Source organism: Corvus cornix, chromosome 5, assembly GCF_000738735.6.
Source record: "Corvus cornix cornix isolate S_Up_H32 chromosome 5, ASM73873v5, whole genome shotgun sequence".
NCBI lineage: Eukaryota > Metazoa > Chordata > Aves > Passeriformes > Corvidae > Corvus > Corvus cornix.
This window is the reverse complement of record NC_046335.1, coordinates 55,260,132-55,281,953: the sequence shown is the minus strand read 5'-3', so window position 1 is coordinate 55,281,953 and position 21,822 is coordinate 55,260,132. Positions and strand designations below refer to the sequence as shown.

At 38.4% G+C, this 21,822-nt stretch overlaps 1 protein-coding gene across 5 annotated transcripts in view; it reads left to right on the top strand.

The window, feature by feature from the left end:
* The first annotated feature begins 2,216 nt into the window (after positions 1 to 2,216).
* The window catches only part of GAS2 (growth arrest specific 2), an 81,636-nt gene continuing 62,030 nt past the window's right edge, over positions 2,217 to 21,822 (top strand). Inside the window, exons 1-3 of one of the 5 annotated variants that reach the window (XM_039552313.1) lie at positions 2,217 to 2,373; positions 12,372 to 12,541; positions 20,859 to 20,983. In XM_039552313.1, the coding sequence (XP_039408247.1) occupies positions 12,400 to 12,541; positions 20,859 to 20,983 (267 nt within the window). In that variant the 5' untranslated portion in view covers positions 2,217 to 2,373; positions 12,372 to 12,399. Of the gene's footprint in view, positions 2,374 to 2,451; positions 2,789 to 3,051; positions 3,221 to 10,322; positions 11,938 to 12,371; positions 12,542 to 20,858; positions 20,984 to 21,822 lie in introns of those variants that run through there. The other 4 variants (XM_039552314.1, XM_039552312.1, XM_039552311.1 and 1 more) reach the window with 4 other exon arrangements.

Sequence of the window (21,822 nt, the reverse complement as noted above, 5' to 3'; positions counted from 1 at the left end):
TCATAATTGTGATGTTGCTACTGAAACTTCCATACATTCATATAATAGACATTTCAGATGCATACTTGGCACTGTGTTTCTGTCACTTTTGCTTGTGTAAGATTTGACCTAACCTTCAGTTTTTTGTTTTTCTTAACTCTTGTACTGGATGTTATGTTACATATTGCTTGTCTATTATCAATCCTCAATAGAAAAAGATACATAGGTAAAGTATCTATGAATGCAAAGTATTTTACTCTCATGTTATTAGATTATCCTTTGGTACAAACTGACCGTATAAAGGAGTGCACAACCAACTTCAGCTTCAAAATCTTACAACTGCTTTTCCAGTCCTTCCCACTGGTACCTATGCAAATGCTCACATAAGATTTATTGCATGGCATCTGGAAAAACCTCAGCTTAACTCCCTGTGCAGAATTACTCCTAAGCTTAGTAGGAATCTTGTAACTTCCAGAGAATATGAACCATGAGAAGCTTCTAGTCAAGATGTAACTGTTGCTTACGGGAATGTTATTCAACTTCCCTAGAAATTGGCAGGACTTTTAACTACAGGGGACATTTTAACAAAATTTGTCTTCTCATCTCAAGCTGGTTTTTATATCAAGTTGACATAAATTGGATTTAAATTGCTGCTCCTTATTAAATAACAAATAAAAAATCTTTCTCAAGGTCAGGTAAAAACTGTAAGATAAGCAAGTGCATTCAGGAATCAGTTCATCAGCTCGCCATTGGTTCAAACCCAGTGCATTTTTAGGATATATTTTTAGGGCTTTTTTTTCTCCTTTTTTTTTTTTCTGAGCAAAAAACTGGATGAGCCAATGAAAACAGTCTTGACCAGGGGCATTAAGATTTTGTTAACTGGATCAAAATTAGGAGGTAATTTAATTGTGTAGTGTTACTCACATAGTACATGGCTAGAGCTCATCATAGTTAACTATATCAGCATGCTAATGAACTGCTCTTATTTAAGTAGCACTCATCACAGCAGTTAAAAGCCCATCAGAAAAGCATAATAATAGTATAGGAATACAATAAATAACAAGAGTGCATTTAATTGGCCAGGAATGAATATCTGCTACTCAGAGAATAGGAATTTGCTTAGAGTGCAATTTTTGAGAAATAGCCCAGCATTAATTACACAAATCAAGTTTTCCTAGCAGATCAGTGTACAAAGAAATCAATGTAAATAAAAAAATATGGGTCGGTTTGATGTGTGTTTCAGCAATGAAGTTAAAACAATTCTTTCAGTATAATTATACATAATGTGTTTTGACTAGAACAATTTAAGTGACTCTACACTGTAAAAGAAAAATAAGTGCACAGTTTGTCTGGAACACTCTCACTGAAAGTGATAGCATGATACCATTAGGAAACTCAACAAGACAATCTACATTGATGCATTAAGAGAAGCAAAACTCTGAACATCTGTTTCCCACTATTGAATTCACAAAAGGGGCTTTGCTTTGCCGGGAATAAGTGAAAAAACAACAGTTGGAGAAGGTTATCTCTGACATTTAACAAAATGTTGAAGAATCACAAAAATGACGTAAGGTGAGAATGAAATGACTGAAATAATGGTGTGCTAAAAGTTAGCTTGGCAAATGAAGCACAGATAACAAGAAAAGCCAAACCTCTACCCATCACTCTTAAATGTGTAATATGAATGATCAGTTTATGAACAGCATACTTTTTTATTCAAGATGGACTACAAGGTGGCCTGAAATGGTTTTGGAGAAATATTCAATAAAGAAAGCTCCCCAAGATATTTCTTTAGCCAGGAAAAAAAAAAAAAAAAAAAAAAGTGACAGTTAAAAGATATGCCTATAAGTGTTAAAAAATTCCAGAGATAATAGTCAAATTAAAGAAAAAACAGAGTTTTATCTTGGTTGTGACGTTTTCTTTTCTCCTTTTCTTTCCTTTTCCACAACCACGAATCTTGAAAAGGGCGCAATAATAAAAGAGAAATGGAACCAAGAACCAACTCGCTGCCAAGGGCTGTAATACAATATCTCAGCATTTCAAGGGTAAATCAGTGTGAACTGCGTTTGCCGTCCCTCTGAAAAAACTAAGTCTTGAACTTCCGTTCAGTCAGTTCGGACTGCTGAAGGATAGGAAATTGGTGTCAGAGAGAAAAAAAAAAAAAAAAAGAAAAAGAAAAAAAGAGGGGAAAAAAGGGGGGAGGGGAGAAGTGTAAAACAAAACAAAACCGGGTTTCCTAAAGAGAGCATCGAGCTGAGCGAACAGAAGTATGAAGAGAGGTAGCGCGGCTGCTACCGGCCCGCTCAGCTCCGCTCGGGGGGACGGCGGCGGCTGCCGGAGGCGAGAGGGCAGCGAGTGCGGCCCCGGGAGCCCTGCCTGCCTGCCCGGGCCAAGGTGGGAGCCCTGCCTGTTCCCCCCCAGCCAAGGTGGGAGCCCTGCCTTCCCGCCCGCCCCGGCCAAGGTGGGAGCCCTGCCTGCCTGCTCCCCCCTCCTGGCCAAGGTGGGAGCTCTGCCTGTCTGCCTTCCTGCACGCCCCGGCCAAGGTGGGAGCTCTGCCTCCCTGCTCCCTCCTCCCCGCCAAGGTGGGAGCCCTGCCTGCGCCAGCGGGGCTTGTTGCTGGCCTTACGGCGGAGTTGGCCACGCGGGCTCCTTTAACTTGAGGGCGTTTCGTGTGTCTCGCCGTCTGCTCTCGAGTTTAAAGAGAAAGGGGCCGGAGCGAAGCGGGAAGGTGATCTTTGCCCAGCGGCTCTTCATTGCGGAGTAGGTGCTTTTGTTTCCTTCCCCGCCATGTCCCACGGCGGCCGCGGGGGTACGTCGGGGGAGCAGCAAGGCTCGGCTCGGTGGTGGGCACCGCGCCGCACGACGGGGGTGGCTGCTGCTGCTGTCTGGTTGTGGGGGTTTGTGGGGTTTTGGTGTGGATTTTTTTTCCTCTCTCTCTCTGAGGAGAGCTTTTCAAACGTAGGAGTTTGAAAGCATCACGGAGGCGGAATGAGAGTGTGCGTGGGTGTGTGGCGGAGGTCCACGCGTGATTCTCCCGGGGCTCACCGCGGCGAGGCTGCGGGTTGTTGGCGGGCTGCCTATGGCATCCCGCGGAGGGCCGGGGCCCGCGGCGGGTTTGCTTGGTCCTGCCCCCGAGGGGCAGACCTGGGAGCAGCACTTCCAGCACTCATGGCAAAACCATTAGCTCAGCCTGAGTTTGGAGGGGCCCCGAGGAGGACAAACGCTTCGGACTCCGCGGCGGGTGAGAGCGGGGCGGGCAAGAAGGGACGGGGGTGGGTGGCTCTTACTCACTGCGCTCACCCCTGGCCCCAACCTCTGGTTTATCTTTGTGGTTTCTCTAGGCAGCCCTGGGGTGCTGGTAGTGCGAGAGGAGGAGGGCGGGTTTGTACGTCTGCAGCGCCCGCCGGAGATGCGAGCGTCCGCATGTGAGGCTGCGGCAGCTGCGGCGCAGGAGGCGGCCGAGCCTCGCTGCAGCGCGGGCAGCTGCGCCAGGCGCTCCCAGCTCGCGCCTCCGCCGCCCCCAGAGGCAGGAGGACGAGACCCCTCTTGTGCCAAAAGCCGCCCTTCTAGGGCTCTTGCTTTCCTCTTCAGGCTCTAGATTCAAATCTCTGAGGATAGAGTTTCACTTTTAAGGAGGCTCTGTTTCTCCACTAACGCTCTACGTGTAAGGAATGAAGGTTGCTGTCATCCCTATCTAGGATTGCTATGTGCATCCTGCTGCAATGGTGTCATCTGAGCCTGCTGTCTCTGCACGCTCCCAGGGGAGTACAGCTCTTGGGACACCAGGACGGATGCCTTGCAGGCTCCCCAGTGCAGCTGCAGCATACTTCTGACATTACTTTGAAATGAAAAATGAACGAAGTATTATTGGTCTTCTATGTACATTAAATAATGTATTTTTTGTTTCATTGCGAAGTAGACACTGTGCCAATTGTAACAGTTTTATGATGGGTTTTGTGATGTGGATTGTGATTTAATAGGGAGTTTCTGAACAGGACATTCTTAATTTCATATTGTATGGTGCCGTAGGCCATCTGATCAGGATTATACTGCCCTTGTTGGAACCATGGTCAAACCTATATGAAGGTGGTGAAGTGCTGAAGAGTCAATACTATCCTCAAGTTACAGCTGTCACTTACTTTATCCTACTGACTTATTTGGTCACTTTATTTATTTTACCCACAGTCCTATTTAAATTGGCACACTTACTATCCCAAGTACCTCTTCAACTCCACTTTACACCTCTCCGTTAAACTTAACACTAATTTTAGGACAAGATTTAGAAATGGAACATCATAATTAAAAGCAAAGCTGATGACTGAAAGTCAGCTTGTAGTACTGTCTGCATGGTATCCTTGCAGCAAGAGACACTTCTACTCCTTGTGAGATGTGGTATGTCAGTTTAAATATGTATTTCTTTTTCTAACTGGTGGAGGTTGAAATTTCTTTTGTACTAATTTTTAATGGCTATTTTGCTTAGACAAGCAGAAAAACATACAGTAAGAGCCAGGCAAAGAGGAATCAACTTCAAAGGTTTTGGACAGTGTTAGGAATCAGGCTCAGTTTCCAGGAGTTATAATTTTCAGAGCAAGTATATATTGAATGTTCCTAAAGTTTTGTTTTTGTCTGTGTGAGAAAGACTTTCTGCTTTCCTTTTGGTAAGGAAGACATTATCAAGGCAATAAAATTGTTTCTACTAGGCATAGTCCTGAAAATGTCTAGATTTCCAATGATTAGATCAGATGTTTAAGTGCAGTTAACTTTGTTTTGGTCTGACCTCAGACCAAGGGCCTTACAGGTCTAAAGTATAGGTAAGCTGTTGTGCCAGGTTCTCCATCCTCCCCTCTAAGTACTGGAGACACTTGTATATTCGTAATGTAAAGGACAAAGGCTTCTTGTGATTAAAACTTACTCTATCAGTGTAGATCACATTTTGATGTAAGCCATGAAATATTCTAATTGATTAATGAGTTTCAGATGTCGGTTCCCTTTCAGTGCCCCTCCCCCTGCTCCTATGTTCACTATGCTCCAAGTTAATCTGGGAAAACTCCAGAAACCTTGGGCTAAATTGGTTGTGGAATAGTTTATAAGGATAATAAAAAAACTAGAAAAATTAAATTTCCTTATAACGATATGCTTGTTGCATTTGTCAGTTTAAGTTTTATCTGCTTGTTGATGAGTGAGTGAAGTTAAGATTACATGTAAGGTACATGTATTTAGGATGTTGCAGACAAGAATGACCTATTGTTTCTTACAGAAGGGAAAGCTCTGCAAATAGCTCTTGAAGAGGAGCTATGTGAGGTAGTAGCAGAATGACTTTAAAAATGATTGTGTTTGTTTTTATGTATGTAAAAGGGCAAAATGAGAGTGATTACTCTTCTGTAGTAAACTGGAAGTTGCAGGTGGTAAAGATTGACTAAGTAACATCTAGCAGTGAGTGGCAAGTCTCTGGTTTTTTTCTTACTGCTTCTTTTAGTCCATTTTTAGGATTTCAAGAAAGGGAACTTTCACAGTTTCAGTTGGGAAAGTCATTCCATTGTCTTGCAGATCTTACCATAGCGAACAGTTTCCTGACATTAAAAAATCAAAATTTTTTAGTTATTTTTATGGCTCTCAAAGGAAGGCATTCATGTATTTTTTTCCCTCTTTCTGCATATATGTGTGTGTATACACAGATGTATATATATGGGTGAGGGGGTGGAAAAACAAGAGCAGCCTTTAGTCTGTGAACTGCTGTTATACTCTCCAAATCTGAAAAATATGTCAACACTGAGACAGGAAAACTGAAGTAAGTTTTAAAATGCGAGTGTATTTATCCTTGGTTGTGGTATGTCTATAAAACTGGTATTTGATGATGTGAAGGTGGTGATTACAATATGGGTCCCAAATTGTGGGCAGCTTCATTTCTACTTGCACAATTATGCATTTCATTCTGCAACCTAATTTGTTTATGAATATTGAATCTTAAGCCTTTTTTTGCACCCAACGTGCCGTTACAGTAAGTGAATGCTTCACGCAGTCCACTTAAACTCTAGTAAAAGTTTCAAAAGTTCTGTTCTTTTCCATCTGCTTGAGGTGATTAGAACTAGCAGGGAGATCCAGCAGAGACCCTTGCCAGATACACTCATGAGCTCTGTTCTGGCTTTTGATCCTCTGTCTCCGCTCCTTCCAGGTTGGCTGCTTTCCAGTAGCATTACCTTCTCTTTAAGACAGCAGGAGATTGTCTGCATTTATAGCTGATACCCCACTGTCAAAGCCAATGTACAGTCTAGTGCTCAAGTTCCAGTTCCTTCAGAGAAAAACTTGCTGCTCTTGTCTAAGTTGCTGTCTGTTCCCTCTATCACTGACAGTAAAGCAGTTGCACAGTTGTGTGTATGATGTTTAGTTTCTTCTACAGCTGCTGGCTAATATGCTTCCTCAGTCATATTATAACAGATTTCATTGCACAAGCTTAAAGCCTGCATATTTAATCCTATGAAGATTTTATGAAGAAGAGTCTTTGAACCCAGGGTCTGAAGTAGAGTTATGCCATCTTCTGTTCCAGTTGTTCCAGCTCTGTAGAGCAACTAGGCCACTGAACTGGCATATGTGCAGATCTTCAGTCCTGGATAACTCTGGTTTGGCTGCCAACTGCACAGAGCCAGTCAATGAACTTGCCTGCTAGGCAATAGTGCCTGGGTGGGCCAAACATGATGTCTGTGCACAGTGTTCCCGTCGAGCTGTTATGGTGCAAAGGGCACATCGTGTAGGACCTTTGCATCAGAGGTGATTTGATTGATCCCTGTAGGGAGTTCTGCATTTGCTTTATGATGAATTTTTTTTCCCTCCACAGACACTTTTAACTTATTTTTATTCTTTTCTAACCGAATACAAAGAAAAATGCTTGTTTCACTGGATACTTAACATCTATGCTAATTCTTAAACTAAGTCATAAAGAGCAAGTGACTCAGCAAGATTTCTTTGTTCCTGACCTGGAAGGATTGTATGTAGGAGCAAGCTGAAAGAAATGGTTCAAGTACCTCCTTTCATTTGAGGATTAATCCACATGTTGTAATTGGGAATCAGGTTGAAGCAACAATGTGGTATAGAGAGCACTGCATAGCCAGCAGCTACTGAGTATAAGCTGTTATGTATATATGCTGGAACCGGATGGGTAATTTGGAGTAAAAACTTACTGGTTTATATGATTAGCTAGCAGGGTAGAGCACATGTATTTTCTTTGTATGTATATCTATACATACATGCAAGCTTTTATATGTACATTTTTCCTATACAGAGTGTTTTTTCCTCCCTTTTTACACTTGGTTGAAGAAAATTATCACAATTTTACAGGTAAGGAGGTTGGTTGGAATACGAAAGGGAATTGAATCTGAGGATCTGCAACTGTGAGTGCTTCATTGTGCATCCAGTTTTACTTTCTAGATTAAACAGTCTTTGCCTCCTGTGTGTTTTGAGTACAGTGTATCATTCTTGATTCCTTTTTTTCTACCATTTAACCTCAACAAAAGCCAGTAGAAATACAGAAGATCACTTGTTTGATTCTCATTGCTTTCACCTGATGATCACTGATAACAATCATCAGATAGTGTAAGGTTACACTGCTGGCAAAATACAAGCTGTGAACTGCAATACACAAATAACTAAATGCAGTACTGTAAAGCAAAATAAGAACTTCACTGTTTAGGAGGAGCAAGCAGAGAGAAATAGGACCTTTTATTGTGTTGAATCTGATACACATCTCTGGGTGTACTGTAAACCATCCCACACTGAATTCTTCATCTAGACAATAAGTTTAGGAATTTGAGATGTCATCTTCTTATTGAGAGAGGTCAAAAAAAGGGTTGTGCCACATAAATATGACCTGTAACAAAACAGGATTGAAAGTAGTCAAAGACTGTTCCTCATCTACATTTTGAATAGTAGGGGGAAGCAGTTGCTTTAAAGCATTTAGAGGTAAGTTTTGAGAATGCTTCTGCGTACCAGGTCAGCCTCAACAGTTTACAGAGAAGTGCAACAGTCTATAAAATATTTGACATGTTTGTGTTGGCTAGTTTTAAACAGCTGTATATATGATGATTTGATGTTGCTGTTAGAAAGTACTGAGATTAGGAAACCCAATATTTTTTCGCTACTTTGTTCATACTTTGTTTGCCAAAAGGAAAGGATGAAATAGTTGTTGTTAGAGGCTTGCCTCAGCTGTGGTGATGTATCCTTGAAAGCTGCTGTCTGCTTCTGATGCAAGTTAGTCCATTCCTCGGACCAAACTCCTCATTGATAAATTTTCAACAAACTTTTCTTCAGTTCACTAAAAAATAAATATATTAAGACATTTTAAGGAAGAGATTTGAAGGTATCTGAGTGATGAAACAAGAGCCTGGCCTTCACCACAGGAAGAATCTTGAAATGGATCTTGAAGGAGCTCAGGACTCAGTTGCTGTCACCTTCACATACTATCTCATTTTGGCTTCTTCATGGATCCCAACTATTATGTGATGAAGTTCTGATATGTATGTGCTAGTACAATTGATGAAGTAGATGAACATTTGAATGGAACTTGGGTACTTCAGTACTGAAGTGTTGTGAAGGCTTAAGTTAAACTTAACAAGTTCAGTAGCGATCAGTGTTTGCATGAAGAATAATTCAGAGCTTGAAAGTTTCTGATGCTTCCAGTTTGATAACTGACCTCCAGTAGAATTTGCAACAGGAGATACTCTGCTCCTTGAAAGCTGAGTTTTAATTTTTTAAGAATTAATTTTAAAAATCCAAAGTAGGAATTTTGTGGATTTTACTGAAGTGTAGGGCACGTTTTCAGAGAAGTAGTGGTAAGTGAAAAATTTGAGGTTTTTTTGGAAATGAAATCCAAGAAAACTTACACAGAGGTAAGGCTGGATTGTATGTGATTTTTCTGTAATTCTTCAGGCTCTTCATCAATATTAACTTTCTCATTCCCCAGTCCTCACTTTGCATGCCCACTTTACAAATTAGTGCATACACTATTTTAATTCAGGGTTACTATTGCAAGCAGACCTAGACCCAGTATAGAGATGCCTGAATCATTTTCACCTTCTAGAGACTTTTGTCACCTGTCTGTCTGGCTTTTGATATCTTTCCAGTTTCTCCTGAGAATGCGTCTTATGGAAACTGCCTTAATCTCAGAGTACCCTTCTTGTCTCTCTTTTTTCTCCTTATTACCACAGTTACTATGAAACTGAAGCAAACTTGCATTCTCCAAGATCTTTGTTCTCCCACTTTTCTTCCCTGAATGAGTCTCAAAAATTTCTTGAGGACTTTACACAGCCTGATTGCTGAGTTAGGTCAGTATGAAATATACTTAAGGACAACACTGTATTTTAGAGACTGAAATAACATCCCTATTCCCCCAATTCTCTATTCTGCATTTCCACAGAAACAGGCCTGAAGTGTAAATAGACTGCAGTGCCTCTTCTGTGTACTGATGGGGAAACCTAGACTGCTTCTGTGTAGCTGTTTGAGAAGCCTTCTTTCAGTTTTCTCGTGTCCTAAAGAAACGTAGCTTTGAGACCATAGAAGTACTTCAGCCTCACCAGTGTCAGCAGCCTGTATTGTATCTGGCTGACTGTCAGGCATATCATAATGTTGGTGATTAATTAGCCCCAGGTTCCCATAGGGCACTTCATATACATGGTCTTGGAAGTGATGAAGTAGGGTGAAAGAAAAGGGTACTGCCTGTTGTTTTCTTCTTAACACAGCTCAGTGTGTGTGTCAATTTTTACCCTTCTAGCAGGGCAGACCCGGCGTAGAGTTTCATGATTAATATTGCTCTGTGCATCCTTGAAATATAAAATAACAGAATAAATTTAGGTTGGAAGGGACCTTCAAGGGTCATCCAGTCTAACCCCCTCCACAAAGCATGTATGAACTGGGAAATTATTCCCAGTGAAGAGGTGCAGGTTCTAACAGGCTCCTTTAGTAAAGCAGTTCTGCTTTTACTGTTGTTTTTTTTCCAATCTGTATGTAAAAATAAATAAATTGCAGGATTTTCCTAAATATTTAGATACATACACACAAGAATAAGAACACACTCTCTCTGTCTCTTTTTTTTTTTTTTTTTAATTGTATTTTACTGCTATCATTTCAGAGGTAATTCAGGAGAACAAACTAGTTTTTAGTTCTCAGTGTATCAGTGGAAGTTATAGACTCCAGAAATTGGTCAAAATTATTTGTGGGCTCCTTCTGGAAAGCAAGTATATGATAGATACTTGATTTTTCCTGTATAATCTTTGAAGACAACTGGTGTCAGTTATCTGTCTTGCCTCTGTTTCTATCTAGAATGAAGCAGTGATTTGAAAGACTAATTTATGTGGTTCTGAGTGACTTGGAGAAACTTTAAATATACTGTCATTGAAATTCCTTAGGTGTTGGTAGCTTCTAGTCTGAATCAATATATTTTGAGAGTGGCATTCCAGATTGATTTTTGCAGAGCTAACATTCCAAGTCTTCTCCCTCCCCTCCCTTGCAGCCTGCCCTAAATGAACAGGTATGATTTGAATTTAATTAACCAGGAAGCCATAAATCTAAGCTGACATTTTTACAAAGTCAGTTTCACAACAGAGCTGTGCATAAGTTATGTTCTTAAGTCTGCCTTAAACGCCTCTGCTTTCAAACAAACTTTGATACATAAGGATTTTTTTTGTTAGAAAAATGTAAAATCTACTCATAATTCAGAAATATGTGTTTATACAAGAGAATAAATCTTTTTAATGTATATTTTTGATCCTCCCCAACTGAAAAAAAAAGTCTAATTTCAGGTAGAAGTATATTTGTAGTGAAAGCTGTGCCTATCTCAAGGGCAAGCTAAACTTCAGGACTTGGGGTGAGGTACTGTCAACAAGAGCTTAAGCAGATCTTTTGCGAACATGGAATTTAGTTACACAGAGTAGGGTTAAAAAATGCTGGAGTATTTTAGTACAAATACATTTGGAAAGGTCAGTTACAGCACAATTTTACGGAAAGGCAATTTTTTTTACATTTAGTAAATATTTTCCTTTTTTTGACAAACAAATTGTTTTCAGTATTCTCATTATTCAGGCCATAATGGATAGTATAACAAATTGTTCTTTTTTCTGCTGTTGTTTTTAAAGTCACACATATCTCCTACCTGGTATGAAAGGTATGAAAAGGACAGAAAGAAAGTGTTGGCAGATTATTGTAAGTTGAAACCAGTTGACATGTCTTACCACAATTGGTGTGGATCAGCCAGTTGACAATAGGCAAAGGACTATTCCTTATGGGTCTCACATTCACTTAATGTCTGTCTAGTGCCACCTGTACAAGACCTTGTGTCTGCTGGCTGATGTAGTCTACAGCCTACTAGGCAAGGAAGTATCTCAGCTCCTTGCTGCAAGTTTCTGTCAGAGAGGAAGAAATAATGTTTCTTTAGCACGCTTCTGCCGCAGGTGGGGAATTAGCCCTTCAGGCACAGATATAGGTCCAGTGGTTCTAACATCAGTGGCTCCTGTGACTGACAACACTTAATACATCATGTGCTAAAGATTAGTTGTCTTACTTGAAACTAAGTTTCAGAAAGTCATCACTGAAGCAGAGGGGAATTTGGGAAGTGACCAGTGCTAGCTGTTCTGCCTTCTGAAGAAATAATGCTATTCAGTCAATATATTTGGTGTAGTTTTTTCTTTAAGAATTTTGAAGCTGTAGAATAGATTGTTTCCATCTGGTTACAGCATTTATTAATTGCTAGTAAGTTTGCTGTAGGAGCATAATTGGGTTGTTCCCATGTTATTTTCTGGGCCTGATCCAAAAATCTCTGAAGCTCTCCAGTTAATCTGAATGGATATTGGGTAAAGCACCATAGTGAGTTGTTAGCACTCAATGTTTATTTTGTTTATTTTCAAAATGTTTATTTTGATTTGATTTTAATCATTCCTTGCAGAATATTTGGTTGTGTTGGCAACATGTAGCTTGGTGAGTACAAATGAAGTTAACATTTATCTGTATGTTTTTTTAATTACTTGCAAAAACAATTAATTAACAGAACAAAGCTTCAGTCACTGATGTTTGCAACCATGTGTTAGATCCACATCTGTTTGTCTGATACCTGATTTCTTAGAATCATAATTACTACTGTTACTATTGAGTCACAGAATGGTTCGGGTTGGAAGGGACCTTAAAGACACCTGATTCCAACCCTTCCCGCTGCCATGGCAGAGACACGTTCCACTGGACCAGGTTGCTCAAAGACTGTACGACCTGGCCTTGAGCATTTCCAGAGATGGGGATTATCTTCTGGATGGGATTATCTTCTACAATTCTAAAAATGGAGTGCATGAGACTTTATTTGGTATAATGAAGAGCTTTCTTTTCTTTTCTTTTCTTTTTTTTTTTTTTTATATATATAGTTAAACAGGTACAACAAGCGGATAAGCAATGTGCACTGCCCTGAGCCCGAAGGCACGTGGGCCTGGCCTCTCCGACATGCATCAATACAGTCAATGGCTTGCAAGTAGACACGAGGCCAACTTGCTGCCAATGAAAGAGGATTTGGCCCTGTGGCTCACAAACCTACTGGGTAAGGTACAATAAGATGGAATGCAGATACTGGGCAGTATGATAACTCATTCCACTGTTAGCTGGGAATTCAGATTTCTTTGTGTTTCAAAAATAAAGTTAGTTATGATTAGGTAGCTACCGCCATATAGCGCAAATGTTAGCAAGGTCAGAAAAGCTAATGAGTAATTTGCCTCCATTGTGTTTCTGTGAGTAGCATAACTGAACATTATATATTCTGTGTTTAGTTTTCTTTCAAATTTCCTTTTAATTCTTTTTTTTGCAAGTATTTTCTGTACTTATACCATTAAACTGAATGGTGCTAATTGCTGCCTTCACCTGTGGCTTCCATTTTTATTGATAGGCCTCCTAAAGAGTATGGTGTACTGACTGTCTTGAACAGAAGGAACCATTAAAAACCATTTGCTGATCAAACAGTCTAGTAATTGATAAGGCAATGCATGCTGAGACTTGTGGAAGCCTGTGGAAGTCTGTGCATAGAGGGGTTTGACCTATCATAGCTGGGACCTGGGGATTTACTGGTTGCAGCTGTACATCTTGGTGTGTGAAGACAAGGCATATTGTCTTCAGAAAACGATGCAAACCAAAAGCTGAGAAAAAAAATCAGGTAGACATTAAAAAGAGAGAATGAGATTGTCCCTGGCAGGAAGGAGACAACATCTTGAGAAGAAATTTTCCAAGAAGGTGGAATTTAGAAGCTACAAGCCAGGAACTAGTATGTTGTTTGCTGTGAACACTCAGGGAAAAATGGCTTTTGTGTGATCTCTGTAAAATACAAAGGATACTACCAAAAAAATACATGACTTACACAATACCTCATCCTAAGGGAGACATGCCAGTAACTCCTCTCATTAAATAAAGAGAAGAAAAATATTTCAGAAGTTATGTTTACATGAAATTTTAGTTGATGGGATTTTGGAGGAAAATTTCGATGAGCACTTTTAAATTTGGTGTGTATGGTTTTGGAGGATTTATTTAATTCAAAAAAAAAAAAGATGAAAATCTGTTCTGGTGAGACATGGGCAGTGTCTTGTCATGGCAAATGCTGTAGTTAAACCATCTCAGTGATATCATACAGTAATAGAGTATATCCAGTGTCTTTCATCAGCACATTCTATATTGCTCTATTTCTTCTTTTTTAAGAGAAAGAAAGGGAAATATCACTTATGACAGATGTGGTCGATAAGCACAATGTCAATAGAACACAGTGTTTTGCAAGTGGACAATACCCATTTTTGAGTTGAATTGAGTTATGAATCTGCAACTGCAAAAGTGGCAAGTGTTTTAAATGATATTTGTGTGGTACTTCCATTTAAATTAATGAGTTTTGAATATAAAATTGTCTGTGCAAAACCAGAACAAAATTCAGAAATTTTCATTCCAATTACCACAAGACAGTAATCCAAGTGACTGTTTTTTGAATTGGAAGCAGCACATTCCATTAAGGATTCCATATATTGTTTAAATGTTTTAAACAATGAAGTTTTAGTGATCCACTCTAAAACAAATAGAAGCTTGTTTGCAGTTTGTAACAGAGTTCTCCCAGTGATAAGTTTAGGAATGAGGTCACTCTTTGAGCAAGAAAGTAGCAACTAGCAGGAGGTTCTGAAATGCCAACTGTAATTAAATATCTGATTTTTCATATGGACACCAAGTTCTGCACTGCAGAACTAAATGGGCACAACCTTATTTTAATTAAGCAGCATATACAGTTCATTTGCTTAATGCATTCCCCCACACCTTTTTGCACCAAGCTCTCCTCTTTTCAGAGTTTGTGCTGATGAATTGAAATTATAGTGATTTGTTAGACTGCTTTGAATTCCTATGTAGACATTGTTATTCAAATTAATAATTCAATTAGGTTAAAATTCACATTCAAAATAAATTAAGTGTGAATTAAAATAATTATTATTCATAAGAGTATATTAACTCAGAATTCAAATTTTGTTTAATTACTGCATAATTTGGATAAACTTTAAGTAGAGAAGGGATGTGTGAGCATGCTGCTGAACAGTAAGATAGAAATGAAGATACAGCACGCATTTTTCAGCATCCTAAAGGATAGAAGAATATGGAAGGCTTTTTTTATTTCTTTTGGGTTTTTTCCCTCTACGTGGAAGAAATAATTTATTTTGCATTAATGGTCAGTAGATCTTTACATACAAATACTTGCATGGATGTGCAAGTAACACAGTGCAGATAATACTGTGTGTATCCACATCCTAGCTTTCTCTGTCTGTATCTTGTGTGGCTTCATTGTAAGTGGCCTTACGGCAGTTTTCATGCCATAAGATTTCTCAATTTGTTAAGGAAATTAATCTGCATTTCATTTAACTTTTGCCATTTTGGTTCATGTTTTGTTTCATTTATATTTTTGTCATCCATCTGTACTAGGACTCAACAAGGACACATAATCTTTTCAAAGAAATACAGATTTAAAAAAAAAAAATTAGGCAAGAATAGGCCTGAAACTCTTTGAGGTAGTTTGATCAAGTGATGGTGTTTTAGGAGATTTTTATGGAGAGACAGTTATGTCCTATACAGTGTTACTGGTTGAAATGGTAACGATTTTGCAGCAGCATAGCCCGAGGTGGGTTCAAAATCACAAACTGGAAAACATTACTGGGATATTGCACTTTATAATATGAATGAAGTATTTTGATATCAGATAGAAAATAGGCACAGCTAGAATTTGACCTTACCCAATTGATAAATTAGAAAACTGTGATACATGGTGCAGCTGGAAAACAATATTGAAAGAATTTTTAATCCTGAGACTTCGGATATTTAATTTAGGATTGACATTGTTGTGCTGGTTTTTGTTTACTAATCACTAGTACTTTTGTATGCACTTTGCTAATTATTTTTGGAACCATATCAGGGAAACTCAGAGCTTCTGAGAGGACAGTTTGTCATTACAGCTCCATTGCTGAATAGATTTCAGCTGTCTATCATCTGGGAAAAAGGACATTGCAGATGAAATCCACGTGTCAGATAGGATTAACTAATACAATATTGTACATTAGAGCATTTTCAAAGTGGGACATGTCAGTGTTGTGGTTTGTCTGCTGGAGAGGAAGATTGCAGCCATAGATGTTGTGTCTCCTGTCCTTGATTCTCTCTGTTGAGCTTTGGTGGCTCAGTCAAGAGTGGCAGTGACAAAGCTAACTGAGATGTGTTAACTTACCTGACTTGCAAGTCATGATCATCTCTTAGCCTTGTTTCTATTAGGTATAGAGCCAATGAAGCATTTGGGAATGCTTTCACTGCTGACAAACTCCAAATTTGGTAGATTGTGTATATACTTTAGCAGAAAGTTTTTGTGGATACTGAAAAGTTCTTTTCCACCTTGAGCAAGCTGCACATGGGAATTAGCACCCTTGGGCCACAGAACTCTTCTAGCAGAGGCAAAATGGCAATTTGAAAGATTTGTTTGTCTGCTTTACTCTCTAGTATTGTCTTGTTTCCTTTTGTGTGTCTGTGAAATGGCTGACATAAGGAGTAGGCCTCCTCACCAGCCTGTAGTTTAGGACAGGTACAGAGAGATGGTTTCTCTGTTTCCTCTTAATCTTTTTCCCCATTCCCAGAGTTCATTTACAAGCTGGGTTATATTGTCTTTTTATTCCATCCAGCTTCATTTAGCAAGTGGAATTGACTACACCTCAGGGACATGCTGGGCTCCAGGTTTTCAGTCCTGAGGCCTCTTCTTAACAAGGAAGAGGGATTCAGAAGCTCATAGCTGAGGGGCCAGGGAATGCAAGATGCTGAAGAATTGGACATGTAAACATTGAATATTGTTTGATGCATGTAAAAGTTGCTTGGGCAAAAAGTGAAGAAGAGAAAAGTGGAGAAAAGGAACAGAGGTGAGGATGTTAGGAGAGGCATCAAGTTGAAGACAAGGCTAGGTATTTAAAGTTTGTTGAAGGAGGTGTAAAGTTTGAGGTTGGAGAATGGTAAGTCTTCTGCGAGAAAACAGTCTTTCTTTGATTCTGAGTTAAATCTGCGTCAGCTTAGCGTTCTTGCTCACCTTGCTGCCTAAGAGCATTCTGTAACAGAACATGTATTTTTGACATCAATTTGTTCAGATCGAGCCAGTGGGAAATGTGGGAACCCAGAGTGCAGAGAATATTTCTCTGCCTGTTTTGAGGGGTTTCACCCCCCTGAACAACACAGCCTTTGACCTCTGTCCGTGTTAAAAACTGCCTACTATTAGAAAAGAACTAGAAACTAAACTAGTGTAAATTAGGTGACAGAATACTATGTAAGATTGTCACAGGGTGAAAAATTTAGAGGTTTTGGGTTTGTTAATGTAGTAAATAGATAAAAGCAAAAAACATAAAAATGGAGGATTGTTGTTGTTCTCCAGAGCTGCTTCTTCTTCTACTACTACTACTCCGTATTCTGCAGTAAAAGTTGTTTGGGATGATTGGACAAAGAATTCCGCAGTTCCTGGCTGTATTACTAAATAATTGGTAGAAAAGTAAAAATAATGTACATTTTTAGTAACCATTGGTTGATTTACCTTTAAAAAGGCTGTGTAATCTTGATAATTCGGCTTTCTCCTGTATTCTCTGCTTTGTACTATGTCTGGATGACGCTAGTGACTCTTTTTCTCTGATAAGACTTAATAAACAACTATCAAGAAGCAGCGAAGGCTGAGAGTCCCATTTGTCTCTGGAACTCCTGGCAAGGACTTTAAAAGCTCTCTCCCATCAGGAGAGATTTGATTATGGCACAATCAGTGTCAGGAAACATAGGTTTTAAATGTCTGAGTATCAAGATATTTACAGTACTGACACCTCCAGTGATTCTGGTGGCACTGATACAGTTTCTTACTTAGTTGAATTGCTTTATAATTTTCTTTATTATCAACATGCCTTTGGAATTTTTTATACATCCCATTTCAAGTAAGTCATAATGTTTCAATGCTTTCAAAGATATTTCTCCCGCTGTCAACTGTTGTAGGGAACAGAGAAGCCTTGTCAGAAAACTACCAGTTTTGTATGTGCATAGTCATTGGCCTTGGTTTTCTTTATTTTTATCACATTTTGTTTTCTTGGGTTTATATGCCATGTGAATTGAAAGGTCAGGAGCAGTTGTTTTGGTAGTGCCTCAGTATTGTAGATGTTTCAGAGATTCACCTGAGTGAAATATTTCTTTTTGTAAACTACTAGTTTTGTGTTACTACAGAAATGTACAGTTAAAATGCTCCATGAGCAAGTTGTGAGGCTGGAGTCAGTCTTGCACTGTAGTTATTACGCCAAGTGTAATAGAGGAATCAACTAGATTCGGGTACTTGGGTCTTTCAGTCTCTCTGCCTTCTTCTGAAGGCTCTGGTTGTCTGAGACCTGTAGGGAAAGCTTTATCTTTGACACACCCAGGGCGTGCACTCTTTTCCGTTACTCTTTCATGGACCTTTAGTCTGGTTTTATTAGGTCTGGGTGACCTTACAGACAGTTGCATACACTTTGCAAGTGGTAGGTGTTCAGGTGCAACTGTTTGACTTTTTAAGGGGAATCTAGTGGTTATGGTAAAAGAGAGGGTAGGCAGTACTTGAGAGGTTTCTGAAAGCCTTCGTATTCCTGGATTTTCTTCTCATACTTTCAGTGTTGTTTTTTTATGATACTTAATGTTATTACCATTCTATAAAAAAATTGTAACTGCTTTCTTGTAATTATAGGGGGAGCTGTACATTTTTAATGGAGTTTAATGTTTTTTCCATAAAAATACATGGAGCAATTTTTTTCCTCAGGTTATGAACATTACTCTTATTTGAATCAATACATTTCTACTGTTAAATATGTCAGAGTGTCTGTTTTAGCAAAGAAATGCCACCTTTTGGAGCCATAAAATACAGTGAATTGAAAGCTGACAGCTAATATACTTTTCATTGGAGACAGATGTTCAGTGCAAAACTCATTCTTTCAGATTTCATAAAGGTGAATAGAACTCAAATAATCCAGTTTAGTGTACAATATGCAATGACCAAACTGCTAATGCAATTCAGCACTTAAGATAGATACATTATTGAGTAGCAGAAGAAGGTAATAGAATTTTTCTGTATCTTTGTAAAGAGAAAATATCCTTAAATAAGTTTTGAGGGTTTTATAACATTCTATTATTGTGAAATGATCCATAAATATCTATAAAACGTAGGACAGAAGAGATATGTAGAACGTGGTGTGTTTTTTTGGTTTGCCTGTGTGAAAAATTATGCATTTCAAATGACAACAAAAATTTTTAGTCTGTTAAAGATACTTGAAATAAATTTTTTAGAAGAGAAGGAATGTATTATAAAAGGTAGTACTCAAGCAGTTCCTGTAACATAGTTATTTTTAAAAATTAGCTTCTAGTGGCTTTATAGCATATTATAAAAATGCTGACAGGGTAAGTGGGAAAGTATGTAGCTAGAATGGTGGCAAAGGCTTTTGAGATGTTGAGCTGTTCAGTTTTTTATCTCTGGGCTATTATAGTTTCAGTCCTGGCTTCATTTGATCCAGAGATATGGCAAAAATATTATCAGCTGGCATAAGCTAACTCTGCATGTCTGCAGTGCTACTACTGCTCTTTTGCCTGGAGAAGTCATTTATGTATATAGGAGCTATAAAGTGGGCTACATGGCAAATAGATTTAAGTGGGAATAAAAAAGGGAAAATCTTCATGCTAAAAAGAAGTAAGAGTGTGTTAGAAAAAACAAGTTTCACTTCAGTGAAAAAGAGAAGTCTGCTCTACCTGAAGGTGGTTTGCTGCAACAAACTTTATCTTTTTTATTTTAATTTACCAAACTGAAAAGACTCACATTTTGGGTTTTGCCCAAAAGATGCTCAAGTATCTCAAAGTTTTCAGGCAAGGGCCTAGAGAAATCAGCTTTCCTACAGCATTTTTAAAATCATACTGTTTTATAATGCTGCTTTGTTCAGTATTGTGACATTGAGGATCAGGTTACAATATATCAGCAAGAAGTTCAGTACTAATTTATATACTTAATTTTTTGTTACTTTTGAATGTTATTTTTCCCCTCTCTTCTTAGCAAAAAGATACAGGAAAGCTTTACTTTTCTTATTTTGTTTGATAAAAAAATTTCAGTGAACCTGTTCTAAACAGATTCATATTTTCAGAAGTTTCTAGACATCTCATAGAAGCAGGAGTGGACCTGGATGGGATGAGGACCCAGTCTCACTTTAGTTTTAAAATATTTTTCTTTTTTTTGGCACGTTAGACTATTGTTGCTAATGCATGCTGTGTAACAACCTATGAAAAATGAGTTAATAGTGTTATTTCCTAAATGGTATATGTAAATACTGGGGGAAAAAAACGCTCATCTTAATTGGAAGAACAAGAATTATTTCCTGATGCTCTCTTGATATGAGGGCCGAAAAATACAGCTGCTTGTCAACATAGTGTCCAAAGTGAAGGCAAATTTTTCAGCAGAAATGTGAAAATGAAAAACTTTCAATAAGAAATAGGAATATTTTTACTGGAAATGATATTAAGATCCTGGAAGTTTAGTCTAGGATGGTAAATAATTTCCTTCTCATCTGGGGTCAGTGTGCAATCTCATCATGGAACACGTGATCCCCTCTTCCAGGGGGATGTAATTACATTGCAATGTAAGGTTGCTCTAGAAGAGAGGACGGACAGTTTCTGGCAGCTGAAGTGCTATGTCATATAGTGTGATATAATAATTGATATATTTTGAAAACAGAGTATTTTAGCTTTGTTCTTTTAGTGAAAATTTTAATCTGTGAGGCAAGTGGATACATAACAGGAAATTTCACTCTTTGTTTTTTTTTGTTAGGTACCTAACTTTACTTCTGAAAAAGAACTTTCATAGGAGCATTTCAGTCACTGTCTTGTCTACTTCTTGCAGGATCAAGACTTAAGAGTCTTCTAAAAATATACAGCCCTTTCCTTTTTGACATGGTTTTCTTCTGTTACAAAATAAACTGTTAGCAACTCATGCTATAACTGCACATATACACTGGTGTAAACCATTTGCCTGCCATACTCTCTCTTTTAAAACATTATGTTAAAAGCACTAGATCTTCATATAAAGTGAAATATGTGGTGTTGGATATGCTAGAACTATTTTTCAAATATCACATGCCTTCCCCAAAAAAGCATGGGGTTTTTTTCATAATTTGCTCTACCAGTAAAGTAGTATTAAGGTTATTCACAAAATATTCAAAATAATGCAAGTTTTTCAGTTAAAGCTTATTTCAAAATATTGTCCAGATTTCTTTTGATTTCTCTTTTCACAAATGCAGTCTATACTATTGCATGCTTTCTGCCATGTTAACTTTCTGTTTGCTGTTCAGGTAGAGAAATAACAGCAGAAACCTTTATGGAGAAATTGGATAATGGTGCCTTGCTTTGCCGGTTAGCTGAGACCCTGCAGGAGAAATTTAAAGAAAACAGCTTTGATGCAAACAGGCCTGGCAAAGTAAGTGTTGGTCAACACTCTAGCATCTAGTATCTGATGTATCCAACCATTTTGGTACTGATTTTTTTTTTTTTTTTTGACAATTAAGAGGTTTTATATGTGGAGATTCTGCAAATGGGTGGGGAGGTAATTGCTCTGTGTAGAAAAATTACAATATAAAATTGGGGGAAATAATGCTTATTTGGTATTTATTAAAGTATCTATGGAAAGCAGTTACTCAAAAAAGTACTTGTAATATGTGGAGAATAAGAATAAAAAAGATCTAGCAGTGGGATGTGGTAGGTAATAGCGAAAATATGATCCTTGTATGTATTTTCAAGGGGAATATTAAGTAGCTATGGGAGGTGTCTTTTCCTCCAAAGACAGCTCTAGGGAGACCAGTAATAAAACTCTATTGTAAGTTTTGGTGCCTTGAGTTTAAAGATCCTGTTGGTGTACTGGAAGATGTTTCAGTAAAGAGTTGAAGGAATGATATGGAAAACGTGAAACTTAGAAGATACTGAGGAGTTTTGGAAGGATCAGTTTAAAAACTTGTTTGAACACAACCTTGCTTTAATTTTAACTATTCTTGTAGGGCAATCTTACTGGGAAAAATTCAAGAGTGCGGCAAGTCTATTTCTTGGAGAAGTTGAATTAAATGATTGACACATTAACACATTCTATGTGAAACTGTTCTTCTTTTTATGGTTGCATTCAGGTACACCTTCCTTGAAAGCTAAAACAGGCAAATAAGGAGCAGGTAAAAAAGAGGCCAAGAACAGAAATCATATCATGCATCTTCTATTCTTGATGTTTTCATACCTTGTCTGTAGCAGGAATTAGGATATGGACTAAATTTT